Consider the following 23,780-nt stretch of genomic DNA (forward strand, 5'->3'; position numbering starts at 1 on the left):
GCTGGCGGATATCATATTATCCATCTAGTATTTAAGTGCTCCCGTACTCTCAACTATAATTTTGGTTTGTATTAAATTTTTTTCTCATATATATACGTGCATAAGTTTTGCATTAGAGTTTTAAAAGGTGTCAATTCACCCCCCCTCTTGACTAGGTTAGAACTCAACAATAATTCCTTATCATAAGTTGAGTTTCCTACAAGAATCATTTAGTTTTTCACTAAAGAAAGCAATGGGTCTTCCTTCTTGACTAAGGACTGCACCAATGCCTACGTTAGAAGCATCACATTCAACTTCAAAAACTCTGTCAAAATCTGGGAGAGAAAGAATAAGAGCTTGAGTCACCTTTTTCTTCAAAAGTTCAAGGTTATTATGTGCCTCTTTGGTCCATTTGAACACTCCACCCTTCAAACACTTAGTGATAGGAGCAATAATAGTACTGAACCACTACAAGGAAAAAGGGTATTGCCGACGAACTTTTCCTGGCGATTTGAACAATTGTCTGGAAAACACTATAATCCCCGGCGGTTATTAAAACCGCTGGGGATTTAACACAATCCCCGGCGGTTTTAAAAACCGCCGGGGATGTTGAACCATCCCCGGCGGTTTTTAGAAATCGCCGAGAATGTTTACCCATTACCGGCGGTTTCTAAAATCGCCGGTAATGTTGGCCCATCCCCGGCGATTTTTATCTATCTATCCCCGGTAATTTTTATCTATCCCCGCGCGCACTCTCCCCTGCCCCTGCCCCCGCCCAAATAAATCTTCCCCTCACCCTCTTCTCTTCCAAAATCCCCCTCTGCAAACCCTAAATTGATGACCGCATTTTGTATCTCTATTCGTTCGTTTCTCTTTCTAGAGCTTTCTGATGACCGCATTTTGCACAAATTTTAATCTAGTAACTCTTGGAATTCGGAGCTGTTGAGTTCTTCGTTTGGCTTGTCCTCGTCGGTTCGGGGGGCACAATCAACCTCAGGTCCGAAACAATGGCTAACAGATAGCCTGCAACGTCAATTTTTGACCGTCTTCGTAGGTAAGCCAGATTCGAGATCAATATTGCGTTGTTTCCCGCTTCTGTTTCCAGCATTTTTGGTGTTTGTGAAGATGGAGCGCTCTGAATGTGATCGATCTTCATCGTGTCAAACCCTAGCTTTTTATGCTTTTGAAGCTGTTTTGTGAATTCGTTGTTTCTGTTATTTCAGTTTTAACGCGCGTAACTAGAAGTCATTGATTGAAATTTCTTTTTTCTCCGTGGTGACACGATTGACTTAACAGAAGTGAATTACAAAGCACGCGATCGTTTTCTTGTAGGTCGTGATCGAGCGTGATTCTGATGCACTCGAGGAACATAAATTTGAAGATAGAGGTATTTGGTAGAGTTCTTTTAGCGAATTCTTAATCACTTTAAGTTTATGGTTTGCATGAAGTTTAATTGACTCTACAGCTGTTAGCATAGGTTGAAGGTTAGGGAAAGAGAGGAAGTGCTGAGATACTGTTGCAAAATGATATTTCAAATAAGTTGGAGGTTTGTAAAGATGTTCTGAAGACAAGGGATGGAATAAATCGATTAGCGCTTTACCACTCTTCAGTTGGCAGGTTGTTACCAATCTTTGGGTTTATATTTCAGGAGTTACTCTAAAATTATGATTGCTATTTATTAGATAATGTTAATAGAACTGCATCTTAAGTGGAGTAGAACAAGCAATGGATTGTTTTCTTACATAGAACAATGAAGATAATGATGTCAAGTTGGCTGGAAATAGAAACGTGACAGGTGAAGCCATTCCTATTTCTAGCATGCTCCTCTTTTTTTATTCCATTTTAAAATGTATAGTATAAAACATTATTTATTAAATAATTGGCTGCTCATTGCTAAATTCTTGTCATTTATCACCCAAGTGTAAGAACTAATGTGAAGACGTAGAGCAGGAGATCAATCCACTAGGCTCAGGGAATTTTCTGTTTTTTCTTTGGGTCTACATAAAAAATGAAGGAAAAAAAAAAAAGGCAGCAATGCAAATCCATGCACAGTCAGTTTTCTTGGTAGAACAGTAACAACTGGGGTGCTGAATATGAATTTAAGGAACTAGCCACTTTGTACAACTAATGCCATTGGTTAGTTGACAGTTTTCTAACATTGAGCATACCTCATCAATGACTCCACCTTTGCTCATTTTCGCTTGCTCTCCCACTCTTGTCCTCTTTTTACCCCACAAAATGCTTTGATATATTCTATAGTCTTTGATAATCTTCTTCATTGCTCTTCTCAACCTTTCAGGTTTCCAAATGCACCTGGTGCATTGCTTTACCCTATTTATGGCCAAGAGGAACTGCCTCAGGCATTTTGCCGTCATGCTGCAGTCAAGGGTTGTATATATGTAAGTTCTGTCTGGTATGGCTTCAGCTGCATTTGCTTGGCGGCATCTATCGCTATGCATTCTCATTGCACCCTTTTCTTGATCAGTCTCGATATATATCTTATTCAAGAATGGCTTGAACGTGGCCCCAACGTATATAATTTTATTTCGCAACTTTATTTTCTGCCTTAATTTTTTCATTTTCTGTTTTCCATTTCCATCTTTCAATGTTTTAACATTTGTGATGCTATATATTCAATGGATAGAAGCCCTAGATTAATGATCAGAAATTGGTGCACTCATTATCAGTAGCATCTTCTTGGCTTCATACTATTTTTGTTGAACCATTTTCTTCTTCTCTCTAACCTTGTTTGGAAATGCATGGTTAAGTGCATACTGCAGGGACTTTTTTAACTGATAGAAACTGTTGGGTTTTGTACACCATAATCTAGTCACTATTTGTTTGTTGCCGGTGAATGCTTGAATATCTATAGAAATGGTTTTATGCAGGCATTGCATAAAACGAAAATAAGTTCTAACAAATTCTTCCTTTGTCGGCGGTTTTAAAATCGCCAGCAAAGGAGGAATAAAATAAATATATTTTGCCGACGATTTTAGAACCTGCCGACAAATGAAGAATTTTTCCGGCGATTTTAAAACTGCCGGTAAAGTAAGAATTTTGCCGGCGATTTTTAAGAACCGCTGGGAATGATTACTTTTACCGGCGGTTTATCAAAACCGCCAGTAATTAATTTTTTCTGGCGGTTTTTAACCGTCGGAAACCTTTCCCGACGCTAGTATTTTCGGCGGTTATAATTACCGCCGGTAAAATATTTACCGACGATTTTTCAGCTTTTTCCAGCGATTTTTTCACCGCCGAAAAAAGTTGAAACTCTTGTAGTGAACCCTTTGATGAAACGCCGATAAAATGAGGCAAGACTATGAAAGCTATGAATATCATGGATAGATTTGGGTTCTGGCCAGCTTAGTATAACCTCTACCTTGCTGGGATCCATCTTTACTCCTTCATTTGAGACAACATAGCCTAGGAAAACAAGGCTATTGGTGAAGAACTCACATTTCTTCAAGTTAACGTATAACTTATGCTCCCTCAAAGTGATGAGAACTTGATGGAGGTGTTGTAAATGTTGCTCCTTATTACTACTATACACTAAAATATCATCAAAGTAGACAACAATAAACTTTCCAATGAAAGATTTCAATACATAGTTCATTAACCGCATAAAAGTGCTAGGAGCATTAGAGAGCCCAAATGGCATAACCATCCATTCATAGAGCACATCTCTTGTTTTGAAAGCTGTCTTCCACTCATCTCCAGGCCTCATTCGAATTTGGTAATATCCACTTCGAAGATCCAACTTTGAGAATATGATTGCACCATGGAGTTGGTCAAGTAAATCATCAAGGCAAGGTATTGGGAAGCGGTAGTTGATAATGATCTTGTTCACAACTCTACTGTCAATGCACATACGCCAAGTTCCATCTTTCTTAGGTACAAGAAGTGCTGGAACAACACAAGGACTCTTGCTTTCTCTTACTAGACCCTTTTTCATGAGCTCCTCAACATGCCTCTATAATTCTTTGTACTCTTGAGGGCTCATTCGAAAGGCTACCTTGTTGGGAAGAGAAGCTCCTAGAATAAAATTAATAACATGTTGTATTTCCCTCTTGGGAGGCAATCCAGGTGGGATTTCTTCAGGAACTACATTTGAAAATTTAACAAGAAGTGGTTGCACTATAGAATGATGCTCCTTCTTAGTGTCATTTTCTTCTAATACAACAAGAATAAATGAGCCTTCAAAATTTTTAGCTTCTCTAATAATTTCAGATTTAGAGATCATAAGATTTCCCTCCCCTTTGCTTGGTTTGGGAATACCCACCCTTTTAGAAGGGCCTAACACAATCTTAACACAATCTTTGACAAAAGTGTAAGTGTTTTTATACCCATCATGTAAAGTCCTTCTATCATATTGCCATGGCCTCCCGAGAAGCAAGTGGCATGCATCCATAGGAACAATATCACACATAATTTCATCTTTATACTTTTCTCTAATTGAAAATTGAACAAGGCAGTGTTTGCTTACCTTTACCTCTTTATTTTTATCTAACCAAGACAGTTTTATGGTCGAGGATGATCTTCAATTTTGAGCTACAATTTCTCCACCTTGTTTAAAGAGACAACATTCTCAAAGCTGCCACCATCTATTATGACATCACAAACTTTGCCATGAGAAGTGCATCTTGTATGGAAGATGTTATGGTGAAGCCACTCATCATCTTCTTCTCGTTGGATGCTCAAGTTTCAGTAAACAAGAAGTTCTCCTTCATCAACAAAAGTCACATCTTCTACCTCGAATCTTCTTGAATTAGTTCTTCCTCCTTCTTTTCTTCTTTTTCTTCAACAAGGGTAACTATTCTTCGATTTGGACAATTAGCTGCAATATGACCATAGCCTTGACACTTAAAACATTTTCTGGAACCAATATTGTTGGCACCTTGAGGCTTTGAAGTGTTTTCCAGCCTCATTCTTCAATGGAGCTTTTGAAAATGTTGGCCTGAAAGTAGAAACCTTTGAAGAAGTACTCCCCCGGTTGGGAAAATTTCCTTTGGATTGTAGCCGATTGCTACCATTTTCCATTTCCTTTTGTTTTCTTTCCACTTTATTTGCTAACTTGCAAACATCCCCATAAGTCTAGTAAGGTTGGAGCTGGACAACTTACCGATCTCCGGCTTTAATCCACCAAGATAACGTGCTATGGTTTATTCTTCAGGTTCTACAATATCACACTTGATCATGAGGTAATCAAATTCCATCGTATATTCTTCCACAAATTTCTCCCTTTGCTTGAGGTTGTGCAGCTTTAGAAAAGACTATTGTTTATAATCTTCAGGTAAAAATCTTCTTTTTAACTCCCTTTTCATTTTTTTCCCATGATCTTATGGTACCTCTACCTTCACGAGATCTTCTTTTTTTAAGATTTTCCCACCATAGGCCAGCATATTTTCTTAACTTGAATGCAACATATTTCACTTTTTGATCTTCTGAAATGTCTTTGAATTCAAATACCCATTCCACAGTATGCAACCAATTAAGAAATTCATCAGGCTACATTTTTCCTTCAAATTTTGGAATCTCAACTCTTATGTCAAGATTCGTTGTTGTCACCCTCTGTGTTGAGAACGAGGAGAGAAATTTTGAGTTACCTCTTGGTCAGAATCATGAAAGGGATTGACGTTCTCAGCCTCAACACCTAAATCTTCTTGCTCAGAAACATTATCTCCACCTTCTTGTTCCCTCAGCTGAAGACATTCTAATTGTTGTTGAAGTTGCTAGACTTGTCTTCTCAAATCATCTATTTCCACATCTTGGAGATCTATTTCTCGACGACGTCGAGGAGGCATGGTAACCAAAAGTTCTGATACCAACTAATACCGAGGTGGAAAAAAAAAACAAGAAAATACCAAGAAAGTAGAGAATTTCACCACCCAAATTAATTCTTGAGGGATACAAAAACTCACCACTCAAAACAACTAACAAGAGGTACAGAATTCTAGAATCTCACCACCCTAAACCAAGGGATACAAAGAAAAGAAAATGCTCTCAGGCAACTTTCATTCAAAATCCAATCCTCTCCATCCTTCATTATAAAAGCTATCTTAAGGGCATCTTAGAACGATCCCCCAAGCATTACTGGCTGAGTTTCAAAGTCTAATGACTGAGAGTAAAGGCTAAATTACATGGAAAATATGAAAAACATAGAAAATGATATAAAACATTAAATGAAGTTCTTAATTCTTTTGTAGCACCCCAAACAGACCCTTCCCTAATAAATCAGTCATGACTTCCTCTAGAAGACTCTGATTGATGAGCCACTCATAGAGCTTTCCAACCATATAAGGATCGCATTTTTTGGCCTTGTAGATTGGTACAGTTTATTTGTAGAAGTTGACCCTGAACAGAGAATTTTAACAACTCACTTCATCTTCAATTATTTGCTAGAATTTTTGAAAAACACTCCTTTGTCAGTATATATATATATATATATCTACGTGTGTTTGTGTGTGTATTCGGGGGACAGAGAAAGAATTTTGGCGGGAGTGGTTGCCATCGCCGACCCACCTTGTGGCCCACACACATATATATATATATATAGAGAGAGAGAGAGAGAGTGTGTGTGGGTCGGCCACCCAACAATGGGCTGGGTTTGCCATGGTGGCCACATATGTGTGTGTATATATATGTGTGTGTGTTTGTGTGTGTATATGGTGTAAGAGAGAAAAAGAGAGGCGAGGCAGCGACTGGGGTGATCGGAGGAGAGAGTGGGCTATGGGGGTAAAATAAAAATTTTAAAATTATTTTGGAATTTGGTCAGGCGTGAGCTGTGAAGATCAAATGTGCTGGCTGTGAATAAGTTAATTATCAGAGTTTGGAATTAAGTAGCCGCCCCGCTGATTGATTGATATATAATCTAGAGCTAATTGCAATTAGTTCTTGTGGCTGTCAAACGTGCACGTATCCGCGCAGCCCCAAGCCCACTGAAATATATGCGTGCGTGCGTGAGTGTGTGTGTGTGTGTGTGGGGGGGGGGGGGGGGGGGGTGGGGGGGGGGGGGGGGGTTATTTATGTAACAGAATTCAGCAACTCTACTTCAACACTCGGAAGTGTTACAGGCTTACAGCAGGCTATCTATGGAGGAAATAGTTCCCCTCGGAGTGAGGAAAGGTGCATGGACCGAGGAAGAAGACAAACTTCTCAAGCAGTTCATTGAAAAGCATGGAGAAGGAAAATGGCACCAAGTCCCTCAAAAAGCTGGTAAATATTATATATATAGAGAGAGAGAAATAGAGAGAGGAATTGATGGTTCTTGAATGAATTTGCAGGATTAAACAGATGCAGGAAAAGTTGCAGACTGAGATGGCTCAACTATCTGAGGCCAAACATAAAGAGAGGGAGCTTTACTGAAGATGAAGTTGATCTTTTTGTCAGGCTTCACAAACTGCTAGGCAACAGGCATGCTGCAAACTATAATATATATAATATATGTGACACTAGCATATACCTGTCTGAATCACCCTTTTCCCATAATATATATATGTTATAATTAAAATGATTCCACTGCTTAATGCATAATTATAACCATTTTTTGGCTGTCTCTCTCTTGAAATAGATGGTCACTAATTGCGGGTAGGCTTCCGGGTAGAACACCAAATGATGTGAAGAACTACTGGAACACCCACCTGCGGAAGAACAAAGACATAGTACTGAAAGCTCAAAGCGCCGACAAGGAGACGACTAAAACCAAAACCATAAGACCTCAGCCTCGGACCTTCCCGAAAAATCTCCCGTGGATGAGGAGCAAAACCCCCGCTATTATGGAAGATATCCGAACAAGAGAAGACGATCCCCTCACCGCCGGGCCATCTCCAACGCCAGAAATTAACAGTAGTCTTGTTGAATCCCAAGCTAAAGATGATGATCTTGTCACATTCTTGGAAGATATTGGGCCATTTGAAGAGGCTTTTACGGGGCAGTGGAGTGATGGTCTCTGTGTGACACCTGGTTTAGAGCCGATCGGCGAACGTTCGGCTCAGGAGCAACTGATGAGTTATGATTGGAGCGACATTCTTATGGATATCACCGACGTCGACCTTTGTGATCTTTTGGGAGATGAAGAGCAGCCAGCAATCTAGCTAATGTTTCGTTAATTACCGTTTATTTGTTTGTTTGTAATGAGAAATGCTATTCGACCATCTTCGAATCATCCAATAGGTTTAGGTTTAATTGTATATATATTTTTATTTTATATTATTTTTTATTTAAAACATATGTTTATATAAATTTTATAATATTTTAATTTTTTTTTTTTTGTAAAAAGCAAGTAAAGGAATTAAATTTGAAAATTTGGATGTAAAAAATATATATATTATAAATTAATTTATAAAATTATTTTAAAATTAATATTATCTTATGTATTATAAATTATATTATTTTATAAAGTTAAAATGGAACGCATGGAATATATATATATATATATATTATATTATAAAGGAGGATTTTGAGGGCTAGGGCAGACAGCGCTTCACATATATATAACCTCAATATAATAAAATAAGAGAGTTTTTGAAAATATCTCAAATATATGAGAGAGACACCTCAATAGTTGAGATGAATTTATGATATATTTGATAGCTGAGATTAATAATTTTTCTGCCCATAAAAATACACGTACATATATACACACACATACGCAGGCACATATAAATTTCTATATACATAGGCACATATATATATTCTCACACACATATATATATATATATATATATCCATGTCGACTTGAAGCGGCGGGCGCCAATCGGCCTTTGTTATGCAGCAAAGCAGTGGCTAGCGGAAGGAGCAGTCGTGCAGCAGCGATGGCTGGTTATGGAAGGCTGGTCAGGGTCTCCGTGGCTGTGGAAGGCAGCCACGGCGAAGCGGCCAAGAGCGTTGGTAACTGGCGATGGCTGAAGCAGTAGCAGCGGTCGGTGGCTGGAGGCATAAGGGACCAGCTGGGTGGCTCTCGGTCGATGGTGGTGGTCCCGCGGCTGTTGGAGGAGGCCCAAGCAGCGTTGACTGGCGGCACCTCGGTGCGCAGGCGGGCTGTGCGTGTGAGGAAGAGGAGGAAAGAAGAAAAAAAAAATAAAGGAAAATCTAAAAGGAAGTATTGTAACGACCCGATCGAGCGATAGGAAGAACCGAAACAACTTACCCTGATGGGCCTACACGAACTTCCCAGGGAGGTCACCCATCCCTGGATTATCCCAAGTCAAGCACGCTTAACTTGGGAGTTCTTTGCCAACATTCAGCCCAAAAAGTATCCAGCTAGTGTTGTTTCCTTCCTTACACTATCCTCGATATATACTAACTTCTCTGGGCTCTTGGGGTATTACATTTTCCCCCCCTTGAGCACATGACGTCCTCGTCATGCGACCTTACAATCGGTCCCAGATCTCCCCCGATGCATGGTCGATGTGGGATTCGCCTAAGGTGCCTACACGCACCCCCCTCAGGGACTCAGCTTCCTCGCTGAGGTTTGCCCCACCACCGCGCTTAGAGGCTCGGGAGTCGGCTTTGATACCATTTGTAACGACCCAATCGAGCGATAGGAAGAACCGGAACAACTTACCCTGATGGGCCTACACGAACTTCCCAGGGGGGTCACCCATCCCTGGATTATCCCAGGTCAAGCACGCTTAACTTGGGAGTTCTTTGCCAACATTCAGCCCAAAAGGTATCCAGCTGGTATTGTTTCCTTCCTTACACTATCCTCGATATATACTAACTTCTCTGGGCTCTTGGGGTATTACATTTTCCCCCCCTTGAGCACATGACGTCCTCGTCATGCGACCTTACAACCGGTCCCAGATCTCCCCCCGATGCATGGCCGATGTGGGATTCGCCTAAGGTGCCTACACGCACCCCCCTCAGGGACTCAACTTCCTCGCTGAGGTTTGCCCCACCACCGCGCTCAGAGGCTCGGGAGTCGGCTCTGATACCATTTGTAACATCCCGTTTGAGCGATAGGAAGGACCGGAACAACTTACCCTGATGGGCCTACGCGAACTTCCCAGGGGGGTCACCCATCCCTGGATTACCCCAGGTCAAGCACGCTTAACTTGGGAGTTCTTTGCCAACATTCAGCCCAAAAGGTATCCAGCTGGTGTTATTTCCTTTCTTACACTATCCTGTAGACCCATCAGGGTAAGTTGTTCCGGTTCTTCCTATCGCTCGATCGGGTCGTTACAAGTATAATGGGAAAAAATAACCAAAAATTCGGGGTCGAGGAGCATATCAGAGGTGGAATCTGGGCACAGGGTGGCAGTTAAAAAGGTTTCGAGGTAGCGGGAGTACGTATCGGCCCTGTGTCATTGAGAATGATGTCGTACCCACTATGAAAAGTTGTGTATGTTTTGAGTTTTGCGTATAATTGCACTAGCAATCAAACAATCTGTCGTTGGTTGGATTGTTCAATAATTTGGGTATCTATAGGATTTGAAAAAAGAGACATTAATTATAAAGGAAATTCTATCCCCAGTCCGATAAATTACTCTCTATAGCCCACCCCATGCAAAATTCTATCAAAATTTTAAAATTCTCATTTTAACCCCGCCCACTACTTCCTCCGACCATCTCGACCGCGGCCTCACCTCTCTCTTTTCCTCCCACACTATATACACACAAACACACACATAGAGAGAGAGAGAGAGAGACAGAGAGTGGGTCGGCCATGGCTGACCCCCCCCACACATATATATATTCACAAACACTCGCACACACATATATATATTTATATACATACACACGCATGGCCGCAGCCATGAAAACCCCTACACCGCACCGCGAGGTTCGGAGGATTGTAAAACCTCCGCACCTCGCGGTGCGGAGGTTTGAGTCCATGGCCGCGATCATGGCTGCCATGGCCGTAGCCATGCGTGTGTGTGTGTGTATATATATATATGTGTGTGTGTGAGTGTTTGTGTATATTGATGTGGCATTACCTAAAATTACTAGAATACCCATACATGCTAATAGTCTCACCTGCCACGTGGATCACCGGAGAGACCGACACATGGCAAGTCAACACTCCGGAGCGGAGCCCGGGAAATCCGGGCCGAACTACAAGACCAGTTCCAACTTGACCGGGATTCTCGAGAGTCGTGCCCACTCATCTCAGGTACCCCAAAATGGGTTCGCCTATAAAAGACAAGGACTCTCGCCAGGTATATTCAAGCTCTACATCTCTCTCATTTACTTCTACTTGCATTTACTCTACTGATCTGAGCGTCGGAGTCCACCCCAGGGGATCTAAGCCCCGGCCCTCCATTGTCTTATAGGTTCTACACCCGAGGTCCGACATAGCCAAGTTCGAGGTACCATTCCCGAGATCCAGTTGCAGAGGTGGCACGTGGTGGTCGGTCCCAAATACCATCATCATTTGGCGACCACCATGGGGCCGACGTTCAAACTCGCTAGCCTCTTCATTCCCTACCTCACGCTTCAGACTTCAACTTCTTACCTCGGACCTCGATCTTTCCACGAGTGTCAAACGAATTTCACTCCTTGCTATAACTAACTACATGGCTCCCCGAAGAGACGTGACTCGTAGCCAGGTCGGAGCCAATCTAGAGGCCCCGCAGCAAGGGAAAAATCCACCACCTCCAGCCAATCCAATGCCGGAGGACCGACTTACCAGGTTGGAAAACCAGGTCCAACAGGTAACTGTGTTGTTGACTGGTTATCTACACCAGGCTGAACAACATCGTTCGCATGTGCCCTCTCAGCAAGCGGAGCATCAGTCACCTCCTCCTGCTCGAGAGCCTCGTCAATCCCGCCAGACGGGCCAAGAAATCCACTCCTCCGAGGTGGCAGGATCCACTTCTGCCCCCTTGCGAGAAAGAGGGACTTCGCAGGAGAGGCGATTGCGTTTCCTAGATAAGCAAGTCCAGGAACTCAAGAAGGGAAAGGAAAAGTTGCTCCACCTCGGCTCTAACCAACCCTTGAGTAATGGCATCATAGCGGAGGTTCCACCGGAAAGGTTTCGTATCCCCTCCATCAAGCTCTATGATGGAAGCACAGATCCCTATGATCACGTCGAGCTTTTCTCCTCTCACATGCTGGCGTAATCGGGGTTGGACGCGATGTGGTGCCGGGCATTTTCGGCTACTTTGGGAGGACATGCCCGGACTTGGTACTCCTGTTTTCCCCATCGTTCCATAAACCGCTGGGAAGAGCTGAAGACCTATTTCTTAGCCCACTACGCTCCCTTGAAGCGCCACCGAAAGTCTTCCATGGCTCTGGTAAACATCAATCAAAACCAGGGTGAATCCCTAAGGGATTTCATGGCAAGGTTCAACGAGGAGGCATTGAGTATCGACGAGTTCGACCAGCGGATCGCAATGGTGGCTCTTCAGAATGGCTTGAGAGCTAGGCCATTTGCTCAGTCCTTGGCCAAGACTCCACCTCGTACTTTCACAGAGGCCTTGGCCAGGGCTAATAAGTATATCAACGCTGAAGAGGTGATGAAGGTGAAGCAAGCGAAACAACCTGAAAGGAAGGAAAGAGAAAAGGAGAAGAAAAAGCCAGTGGTGGAGTAGAAGACGGACTATCGCCCCTCCCGAGCTCCAGATCACCCGGGTTTTGGGGGTGCACGTGGAAGCTCGGTGAGTTATACTCCCCTCAATGCCAGTCGAGCATAGATTCTACTGGCATTGGAGGATAAGGATTATTTGCGGCGTCCTCCACTGCTGAAGTCTCCACCCAACACTCGAAGCAAAAGGAAGTATTGTTGATTCCACCGCAACCATGGTCATGATACAGAGGACTGCATCCAGTTAAAAGAAGAGGTTCAGGAGCTTATCAACCAGGGTTACCTCCGAGATTTCGTTGGCCAAGAAGGCGTGAGTTCGGGTAGAGTTGAGTCCAAGTCGGATAATAGGAGAAGATCTCCTACTCGAGATTGCTTCCGAGAGCGAAGTTGGACACCGTCCCGGAGAGAAGGAAAACAGCCCGCTGGGGATGGATGAGCTCCGAGACATGTTGCAAATTCGGGAAGCTGCGTGTAATCAGCACATTGCTAGGTACTATAATCGATGAGTCCGCGCTAGGAGTTTCATGCCATGAGATCTTGTATTGCGACAGTTCGACGTGAGTCATTCTCGAGATGCGAATAAACTAACTTCGAATTGGGATGGATCGTACTGGGTGGTAGAATCCTTAAGTTCGGGAGGCATATCGACTAGAAGACATAGAAAGGCAATTCCTTGAACCTGTTTGTACTCCTTTTTACGACTAATGGCAGGACTTCGGATTCTCTCCATCTAATAGCAATCTCACAAAGGCCAACACTTCGCCAAAGAAAAATCCAAGGGTCATGAGCCCTAGGCCGTCCCCAAAGATGGACTAATGGCCATGGAAAAAACTTATCTAAGGGTCACGAGCCCTAGGCCGTCCCCAAAGGTGGACTAATGGCCAATGGAAAACTCTAGCCCAACACCCTCCTCCGCGAGGGAGTGGCTAAAATCCAAGGGTCACGAGCCCTAAGCCGTCCACAAGCCAAAGGTGGACTAATGGCCAATGGAAAACTCTAGCCCAACACCCTCTTCCGCGAGGGAGTGGCTAAAATCCAAGGGTCACGAGCCCTAAGCCGTCCACAAGCCAAAGATGGACTAATGGCCAATGGAAAACTCTAGCCCAACACCCTCCTCCTCAAGGGAGTGGCTAAAATCCAAGGGTCACGAGCCCTAAGCCGTCCACAAGCCAAAGATGGACTAATGGCTAAGGAAAAATTCAGAGCCCAACACCCTCCTCCACGAGGGAGTGGCTAAAATCCAAGGGTCACGAGCCCTAAGCCATCCCCAAAGGTGGACTAATGGCCACGGAAGAACTCAAGCCTAACACCTTCCTCCGTGAGGGAGTGGCTAAAATCCAAGGGTCACGAGCCCTAGGTCGTCCCCAAAAGTGGACTAATGGTCACGAAAGAACTCTAGCCTAACACCCTCCTCCGTGAGGGAGTGGCTAAAATCCAAGGGTCACGAGCCCTAGGCCGTCCCCAAAGGTGTACTAAGGGCCAATGGAAAACTCTAGCCCAACACCTTCCTCCGCGAGGGAGTGGCTAAAATCCAAGGGTCACGAGCCCTAAGCAGTCCACAAGCCAAAGATGGACTAATGGCTAAGGAAAAATTCAGAGCCCAACACCCTCCTCAGCGAGGGAGTAGTTAAAATCCAAGGGTCACGAGCCCTAGGCCGTCCCCAAAGGTGGACTAATGGCCACGGAAGAAACTCAACACCCTCTTCTACGTGGGAGTGACTGAAATCCAAGGGTCAAGGGACCAAGGGATCCCATCTTGACAAGAGGATATCTCAGCTTGATCAGCCAGACCAAGGAATCCTACTAGAGGATATCCCAGCCTGACCAAGAAAGGGAAGACAGAGGTCAGGGAAGGAAAACCACAGCTGGACACAAGCCAAAGGAAACTCAACAGACGCGACTTAGCTTGGACAATCTCGAGCTACACCTGCAACAAAGAAAGGCCAAAAAACGGGTCAGTCAAATTAAGTCTTATTTTAAAGCCTATGTTGTTATTATTAAAAAATATAATAATAATAATAATAAAAATGGGCAGAAAGGCCCAAAGGAGCGGAGGTCGGCCATGGCCGACCTCCCAGCTCCCATATATATATAAATATATATTATTAAAAAAAATAGGCAGAAAGACCCAAAGGAGCGGAGGTCGGCCATGGCTGACCTCCCAGCTCCCATATATATATAAATATATATATTATATATAAATATATATATTATATATAAATATATATTATATATAGTATTAAAAAAAAAAGAGGGCAGAAAGGCCTAGCTCCCATATATATATATATTATAAAAAAAAAAAGGGCAGAAAGGCCAAAGGGAGCGAAGGTTGGCCATGGCCGACCTCCCAGCTCCCATATATATATATATATATTATATATATATAAATATATATTATATATATTATTTAAAAGAAAAAGAGGCAAAAAGGCCCAAAGGGAGGAAAGGTCGGCCATGGCCGACCTCCTGGCTCCTATATATATATAAACATATATATTATATATATTATTAAAAACAGGGGGGGCCCAAGGGGCTCTTAGGAGAGCTCGGCCATGGTCGAGCCGCGGCCTGGCCAGGCCGACTTCAGCCATGGCCGAGGCTGCCTGGCCAGGCTAGTGAAGAAGAAGTTTTTTAAAAATATATATATATATATATATGTGTACTCAAAGGAAAAGGCAAACGAGCAGTGAAAGTGATGAAAAATAAAAAAGTATGGGAAAGACTAACATCAAGAGTTTGGGATTTGGTTGTCTCGTACATTAGAAATACTCTTATGCATCTTGGGAAAAATCTACAGTCAAATAATCTCAAAAATTAAGCTACTCCTCGACCCAACGTGATTCTCAGCTCAGCTCAAGGAGTGGAGGCAAGTGATGTGGCATTACCTAAAATTACTAGAATACCCATACGCGCTAATAGTCTTACCTGCCACGTGGATCACCGGAGAGACCGACAAGTGGCAAGTCAACACTCCGGAGCGGAGCCCGGGAAATCTGGGCCGAACTGCAAGACCCGTTCCAATTTGACCGGGATTCTCGAGAGTCGTGCCCGCTCATCTCGGGTACCCCAAAATGGGTTCGCCTATAAAAGACAAGGACTCTCGCCAAGTATATGCAAGCTCTACATCTCTCTCATTTACTTCTACTTGTATTTACTCTACTGATCTGAGCGTCGGAGTCCACCCCGGGGGATCCAAACCCCGGCCCTCCATTGTCTTGCAGGTTCTACACCCAAGGTCTGACATCGCCAAGTCCAAGGTACCATTCCCGAGATCCAGTTATAGAGGTGACACGTGGTGGTCGGTCCCAAATACCATCATCATATATATATATATATATAAATGTGTGTGTAGGGGTTGGCCATGGCCGACCCACTCTCTCTCTCTCTATGTGTTTGTGTGTATATATGTATATAGTATGGGAGGAAAAGAGAGAGGTGAGGCCGCGGTCAAGATGGTCAGAGGAAGTAGTGGGCGGGGTTAAAATGGGAATTTTAAAATTTTGATAGAGTTTTGCATGGAGTGGGCTATAGAGAGTAATTTATCGGGCTGGGGATAGAATTTCCCTAATTATAACTTTGGAAAAGCATGGTCGAGAACCCTTGGAGCACCTGACTAGTGGCGGTAGGGGCTCCAATTTTTTTTTTTAATTTTTAATTTTTTAAAATTTAATTTTTTAAAAAATTAATACTTAATTTTAAATCTCAATAATTAATTTTTTTTAAAAAAATTATTCAACTACAACATTTGAACTTTTTTAAATAAAAAACACCAGCTAAGTTTTAATTTTTTTAAATATGTATACTTTAAGAATTTGATATTTAGAATTATTTTTTTAAAATCATAGATGATTCAATTCCAAAAAATATAAAAACCTCTTTCTTTGATAATGATCAAATGAAGTTTTTACTATAAAATTTTTATTCAAATAATGATATCAAAGTAGGAAACGATATTCGAAATTTAATATTTTTATCTTGTTGAATTTTTTATACTTAAAGAAATGTAAAATTTGTTTATTTATATTATCTTTTTTAATTAAAATAATATAAAAATTAAAAAATTCTCAACGTCGGTTCCCCAACCCATAGGGGTCGGGGAAGAGAAGGGTTGCGGTCAAGAAACCCAAGGTTCTCTGATCCATGGGGGTCAGGGAACACAAGGGTTCTCAATCACTCACGATCAGGAACCCAAGGTTCTCCGACCCCAAACTGGGGTTCCCCTCATTGATAGCCACAACCGCCATGTCCATAACCATGTGTGTTTGTTTTCACAAATTACTAGAATATTCTTGTGCATGTTTCTTATTGGGGATACATACAAGTTGATACAAAGACTTTTTGAAAGTAATGAGGAGAGTTTGGGCAAACTCATATTTGAAGACATGTTATTGATACATCTTTTGTAAATCATACATATTTTAGAAAGTTTTAACTCACTTTTTATAAAATTTTAGCCTACTTTTTTTGTGTACGACAATATAATGTTTGTTTTTCTTATATAATTATAATTTGATATCAGTAGTACTAACTGGTGTGTATTTTAATTTTAATTTCTTTTAGATTGCAGAGTACTGACCGTTGTATATTATTTTATATTTGATTTGTTTATAATTATATAATACAGACTGGTATTTAATTGTAGAATATAAGCTGGAATTATAGAATACTGATAGATATGTAGAATATAGTCTGCTTTATTATATTAAAATTTATTATAATACAGACTGGTATGTAAAATATAGGCTAGTATTTTTTTCTTTTTATTATAAAACGTTAACAAGTATACAATAACTTTAATTTCTGTTTTTGTTTAGTATTTATAATTTTTTTTACTTGCTGTTATATTTTGATTTTAATATTATTTATACCATGACTTTAGGCATGAATATATGCTAATTATAATTACATTTTAATTTTAATATGATTTACACCACAACTTTAAACACCGGTACACGCTAGTACTGATTTATTATAAAGTGGAGGAGAAAAGATTGGGCTTCGGCGGTGGCAGACAACAAGGGAATTAAGGAATTAAGAGGCTGAGCGGCGTGCAGTGAGATTGGAAGGAATTAAGAGGAAGTAGCGCACAGGAAATGGCACAAGGGATTCAAAGGAAAATTGGAAGCCAAACCTCACGGACAGGGACGCCTCATGCATGCGAGCGGCAGTTGAAGCAAATTTATTGCGACCCAGATCTGATTAGGAAGTTTCTTTTCTCTTTTTAATTTCAGTGTTTATGTGATTATTTGTTTAAGGAATTAGCTAGGCTTTGAATGGATTTTAATTTTAGAATTATGTAATTATTTATTTAATTTGATTCAAAACTCGATTATTATTTATATGAAGAATTTATATTGTTGTGTTTAATATTTTAAAAAATTAATCACATTTTAATGATTCAATAATTTATATATGACTGATTAAAGGATTATTATAAATTAAATTTATAGACAATATAAATCATATGCTTGATTATGATATCGAGAGATGATTGGTTCATGTGTGGAAATCAAGAAAGTTCAGTGAGTTAAATTTTCTTCTGAAATTAAAGGCTTTCAAAGAACTTAATATTTATTTATTCTTTTGACAACTACTCAGAAATTTGACTGTAAAATTGAATTAATAAATAATTAATATGACTTGAGAAAGTTTATTAATTAATTGAGAAAAATCTACCATCATATGCAAATAATTATAAAATACTGTAAGGATATTTTTTATTTTGAATCGAGTTGAATAGATGATTACATAATTTAGATTAAATAAAATCTAAAACTTAGTGCATTCATTAATTAGTTTTTTTTCATAAAGAATTTAATTTTTTATTATTTTTATTTTTATTCATCCGATATATAATTAGTTGAACTTAGGTTAATTAAAATTATTTTGGTATTATAATCTAGTCCTTGTGGGATCGACATTTGTTTTATCAGTATATGCATATTTAACTAGGGTACACTTATCCAAATTAATTGTGCATAAATTACACATTAGGACCCCGAGGTTCACTTGCCGAGATAAACTCGAGCGCTTACAAGCAAACTGATCGCATCGATCTAATACCCGAAGCACGGCTTGGAGAGATATCGGGATGGACTCGAGGTCTGTCTGTAATACCTGAGAATAATTTGAGGATAAAAATGATATTTGATAAAGGACATAAATGGAATTTTGGAAAAAAAAATAAGACTATAGGGTACACTAGCACAGCTTTGGATGATCGAATTAGTCAGAGGGAGTACCCCGGACCCTAGATAGCCAAGGAAAATGGTATAGTATTGACGAGTGATTTAAATTATGATTTTTAGTGATAAAAGAAATAAGATCGGGAACAGTTTTCGGTACAGCAAAAATACAGCTGTCAATTAGGTTGTATTACCGAATTGTTATAGACGATGTCCAAAAAATCAACGAGTATGTTAATGACTAATATTTGATGTATAGAACAACCCTTAAGTGGTTTCAGGTTGAATCAAGTGGAATTAGGGTCAAATCGATCAATCGGGCCTAAGTGTAATTTTCTAAAATTGCCCGAGGGAGGCCAAAACGGTAATTTTTTGAAAGTTTCAAGAGAAAAATGAGAAGTACTAATCTTGAGGGTCTTAGTGATGGTGCTAGAAAGATCAGGGGCTTGAGGATAAGGGCCAAAATGCAAAAGAAAATTTCAAGAAGGCCAAACTGCAATTTCCGAAAAAGCTTCACACACATGGCAGATCTGGCGAGATTTGGGCCTGAAAATCCAGCGATTTGGAAGCCTAGCCTCATTAGGGCATGGTCAAGGACTGTCTAGGAGGCGTGTGGGAGGAGTTTTGGCCGGAAATTTGCCATGTGGGGGTCGGTTTTGGCCTATAAATAGCCAAGGGTTTCGGCCGAATTTGAAGCAACAAATCGCTCTAGTTTGAGGGCAAATTGAGGGAAGCCAATAAGGGGCTTTTGATCCTTGAGACAAGAGGAGCATTTCTGGTAAGTTTGGTGAATTTTCGAGGTGGTTTGAAGGGGTTTCGAGGTGGCCGAAAAAGCGAGGTGGTCCGCCTACCGCCGCCTGTAACCGGCCGTTTGGTGGCTTTTCTGGTGGCCTTTTGGCCTGAAACCGGTGGGGTTGGGATTGATTCTTCGTGGGCTTTCAGGGGGTACCGATTTTGGGGGCATCGGAGCAACCGCCGACGACTGGCTCGAGGTTGAAGACGGTGGCGCGTGAGCTACACACGCCAGCCTTTGCTTGCACCCACACGCCAAGCACGTGAAGGCGCGTGACGTGGGGCTTTTTGGTAATTCAACTTCTAGAAATTTTATTTAATTATTTTATGAATTATTATGTAAAAATATTTGAGAAAATATTTGTGTAGATAATTATTTTGGATTATTAGTGAGAAACATAGGAGAAAAATGAGAAAAAATTAAGGAGAAAATTATATTTTGATGATTATTGGATGATTAGGGTGCCTTGCGGCTTGAGCTGAAGTGACTCGTGCGAAGAGGGCACACAAATCGAGGCGTATCGTGCTTTTCCAGAAAAGTTTGAGTTGCAACAAAAGGTGAGTGGTTCTACCCGAAAAGACTTATAGTAGCATGTGAATGGTTTACTGTGAGTGTTCATCCCTATGGCTTGGTTTATTGTGATATTCTATCCAAACGGTTATTTACACATGTATTGAATTTCGTACAATAAATTGCATACATCGAAATGTTGATTTTAAGTTATGCATGTTATGATTTTTCGGCATTGGCATGTTGTGTTGTCCATGTGGGACGTGGGTTGTTAACCTGTGACGTAGCTCTCGAGTGTCAGCACTTGGAATGTGTACCGAGGGTTAATGCTATGTGACCTACTTGGGACGGGACTGAGACGGACTTCACCCTACGGTACTCAAGTGGCGGGGCTGAGAGTGGACACCACCCCGGTTGTTGGCTCAAGTGGCAGGGCTGAGAGTAGACACCACCCTAGGTTCCTTTGAGCAATAGCATTAAGGCCGAGGTGTCGTTGATTCCGGGGATAGTGCTGATGTGACACTCTTGGGGCTAGGGTTGCGTTAGGTTTTGGAATGCTTTTGAGTAGGAGCGTAATGCCTAACAATGACAATGGGGTGATTCACGGGTTCATATGTCGAGGTTGTCCCTCTTAAGCATGATTGGTTTGCCAATGGGTCGATGTGGTTGTGTCGCCTTTAGAGAGATTGCATTTTCCCCGGTTAGGGCTAAGTGCTATGTGGGATTCTCTTAGGCTGAAGCATGTCGGGATTTATCGATTTTATATATGGTTTTGCATATCTGCATAAAAATATTTTTGAACTCTCACTTAGATGATTCAGCATCTAATTTGGACTATGTCTCTGGAATATTCAAACGTTCCAGGTGAATGCAGTGGCGCCAAGGGAAAGAATGTCATCGAGATGTAGCTACTATGTTTAGTTTTCGTAGGTTTTTGTCTATGATTACGATGTTCAGAGGTTATGTAATATTTTGATATCTTCATGTGAAACATCAATTTGGTTATTGTAAAAGGAATTGTTGGTTATATATCATTGAGGTTTCGATCTTGCTTCCGCTGATGTGATTGATAATGTCTGTCTTAGTCTATTAATTATTAAATTTTGATATGCTAAGAAGGTACGATCAGGATTGTCGAAAAATGATCATGATAAAGGTACGTGTATCGAGAGACTTATGTTGTGTGTTTGGTGTTGAAAATATATATATATATTCCCGAAATCTCGAAGTAATGCTTGTTCTGAGAAAACTGGGCATTACACTGTCTGTCCATCGGGGTAGACTCGGGCTCTTGGGGGCGAATAAACCACATCAGTCTAATACCCAAAACACGGCTTGGAGAGATGTTGGGATGGACCCGAGGTCCGCCTACCAAGGTAGACCCGAGTGCTTGGGGTGGACTAATCACATCAGTCGGATACTCGGAGCACAATGTGGAGAGATATCAAGATGGACCCGAAGTTTGCCTGTAAGGGTAGACGCAAGCGCTTGGGAACAGACAGACCATGTTGATTTGATACCCGGAGCATAGCTTAAGAGAGAGAGAGAGAGATCGGAATGGGCTAAGAGCAGCTGTGTCGTTTCCCGCGATGAAAGATAATACGAGTTGAATAATTCTTAAGATAAAAGATAGTCCGAGTTGAACGACTTCCAAAGATAAAAGATAGTCTGCAAGATGAATAATTTCCAAGATAAAAATAAGTCTTCAAGATGAATAATTTTTAAGATAAAAAATAAGTTTTCAAGATGAAAGATGATTCGACTGAATGACTTTCAAATTTTATTGATAATGGGTAATCACATTACACATAGGCGAAGGCCTGATATGAAAATACTAAACGCTGGAAGAGCATAAGACAAAATTTGGGTTTGGGCTTGTGTGAGAAAATAATGAAGAATGCAATTGATTAATTGATTGAACAGAATTAATTAATTGAATGATACAACAAAAATACTTTAAACAATCACTTAGTTATAATATTTTCACAGGCTGGCTGCATTCCATAACCTCGGCAGGGGTTAGCCTGTGAGATCGGCTAAGTGGTAGGCTCTCTCGTCGAGGTTGTAGGTGATACTGTAAAGGCCTTCCCAGTTAATGTAGAGCTTTCCTTTTCCGACTCCAAGCTATCGCCTTACATTTAGTCGGGTAGTTGTTCCTAACGACCGAGACCTCATCTATGGTCACATAACCTGTCACCCACCTCTTGAGGTCATCTAGGAAAGCATAGGGTTTCTAAGCTAGCAAGTCGGCGAATGACCCAGTTTAAGCCCAACCATAATAGAGTGTAGAGAGAATGTCGGATTGAGGTTCTTGATCTAGATGGCCTCCTGGTTGAATCGATTCATGAACGCGTGGAGTGTCTCACCTTCGCCCTATTTCAAGTTAATTAGGCTGGCCAAGGTTTTCTAATGAACTCGACTAATGGAGAAGTGGGTGAGGAAACTGGTGATGAGCTCGGAGAAGTCATGAATAGGGTTTGGCTCCAAGAAAGAGAACCACAACATAGTCGATTTCTTAAGGGTGCTGGGAAATGTTCCGTACATGGTCAGATTTGTACTCTCGCTTAACAGCATTTTTGGCGCTAAATATGGTCAAGTGCTCATAGGGGTTAGAGGTGTCGTCATATGATTTCGAGATGTTGGGAAGGTGGAAGCCATCTGACAGAGGTACATACATAATGAACTCCGAGAAGGGGTGGCTTAGAGCACATATAGATGTGGAAAGTGGAAGAACGAGAGTATGGGTAGTTTGGTATTGTTGGTGGTGACTACTTTCTGTGTCGTCATTAACCTGCTTGCTACATTGGTCACATTGAGGATTTCAAGTTAACTCAGCAACCTAGTTTTGGAGTTGTTGAACGATCTAGATGAGGACCTCCATGGTCGTTGGATTTTCTGGTTGGTGGTTGTTGGCATTTGATTCTTGGTTAGGGATGCTTTTGGTTCCCACCATGGTGGTGGGATTGGTTTTAAAGGCTCTGATAAGATTATGGAGTAGGTAAGTTTTATCGAGCTCCATGGTAGGCGTCAAATGTTCATTTTGACCCAAAGGGGTAGTCAAATGTGAACTTGCAGCGACAAGGAATAGACTCCGATGATTGGCACGGCGGGAGATGGGTGGCACCTACAAGCACTCTGATGCTTAAATAAGTAAGAGATTAAAGTGGTAAAGTATCAGTAGGCTCGAAAAGAACATACCTTAGTGTTGCCCAGAAAAATATCCAAGATGGGGGTAAATTGGATTCTTTAAAGAAATTAATAATTTTAACTCTTTTGAAAAATCTTAAATTTGTGATTTTAATATGTGATGATTGCAGTAAGATTAATAATAATAAAATCACACAATCACAAGGAACAATAGAAATTTATAGAGGTTCGGCTCTAAAAAACCCAATCCTCTCTCTCAAAACTTAGCATGAGGTTCCATTAGGAAGAATTAATACGAAGAATTAATACTAACTTTTAATTTAAGCTAAAACCAATATACAATCTCTTGCCCAAACAAGAACCACTAACATATTACTAGCAAGTATAATTCCCTCACATAACAAGTAAGTAAAAATAACAAATTTACAATCACAAACAATTGCAAACATATCACCAATGGTTGAAAATTTCATCAGCCAGCACACTTCCAATACTTAGAAGCTTCTCACTCTTGTTTGAATGCTCTATCAAGTTTTGTTCTCTCTTTGAGCCTCCATATTTTCCAAACACACTAGCCATTAAAAAAAGGTTAATATGAAATTTAAAATTCAAAAAATGTTTAGAATTTCTCAAACAATAAGAA

At 41.0% G+C, this 23,780-nt stretch overlaps 1 protein-coding gene and 1 long non-coding RNA gene across 2 annotated transcripts; both read left to right on the forward strand.

Moving 5' to 3' along the window:
* The first annotated feature begins 775 nt into the window (after positions 1–775).
* LOC127809440 (uncharacterized) lies at positions 776–2,366 on the forward strand. The gene is made up of 4 exons (XR_008025115.1): positions 776–1,033; positions 1,276–1,366; positions 1,457–1,596; positions 2,279–2,366. It is a non-coding gene; the product is annotated as an uncharacterized LOC127809440 (long non-coding RNA).
* Positions 2,367–7,011: 4,645 nt separating this feature from the next.
* Positions 7,012–8,132, forward strand: LOC127810220 (transcription factor MYB1-like). The gene is made up of 3 exons (XM_052349561.1): positions 7,012–7,191; positions 7,260–7,389; positions 7,547–8,132. Exons 1-3 carry the CDS (start codon positions 7,068–7,070, stop codon positions 8,067–8,069), a joined length of 777 nt encoding a protein of 258 aa, XP_052205521.1. The 5' UTR covers positions 7,012–7,067; the 3' UTR covers positions 8,070–8,132.
* The last annotated feature ends 15,648 nt before the right edge of the window (positions 8,133–23,780 follow it).

The sequence above is a fragment of the Diospyros lotus genome, chromosome 9 (genome assembly GCF_014633365.1).
Source record: "Diospyros lotus cultivar Yz01 chromosome 9, ASM1463336v1, whole genome shotgun sequence".
NCBI classification, from domain to species: Eukaryota; Viridiplantae; Streptophyta; class Magnoliopsida; order Ericales; family Ebenaceae; genus Diospyros; species Diospyros lotus.

Coding starts and splice junctions, on each gene's coding strand:
- LOC127810220 (XM_052349561.1), top strand. CDS start 7,068: ATGGAGGAAATAGTTCCCCTCGGAGTGAGGAAAGGTGCATGGACCGAG. Junction 7,192..7,259: donor CCAAGTCCCTCAAAAAGCTG/GTAAATATTATA, acceptor ATGAATTTGCAG/GATTAAACAGATGCAGGAAA. Junction 7,390..7,546: donor CACAAACTGCTAGGCAACAG/GCATGCTGCAAA, acceptor CTCTTGAAATAG/ATGGTCACTAATTGCGGGTA.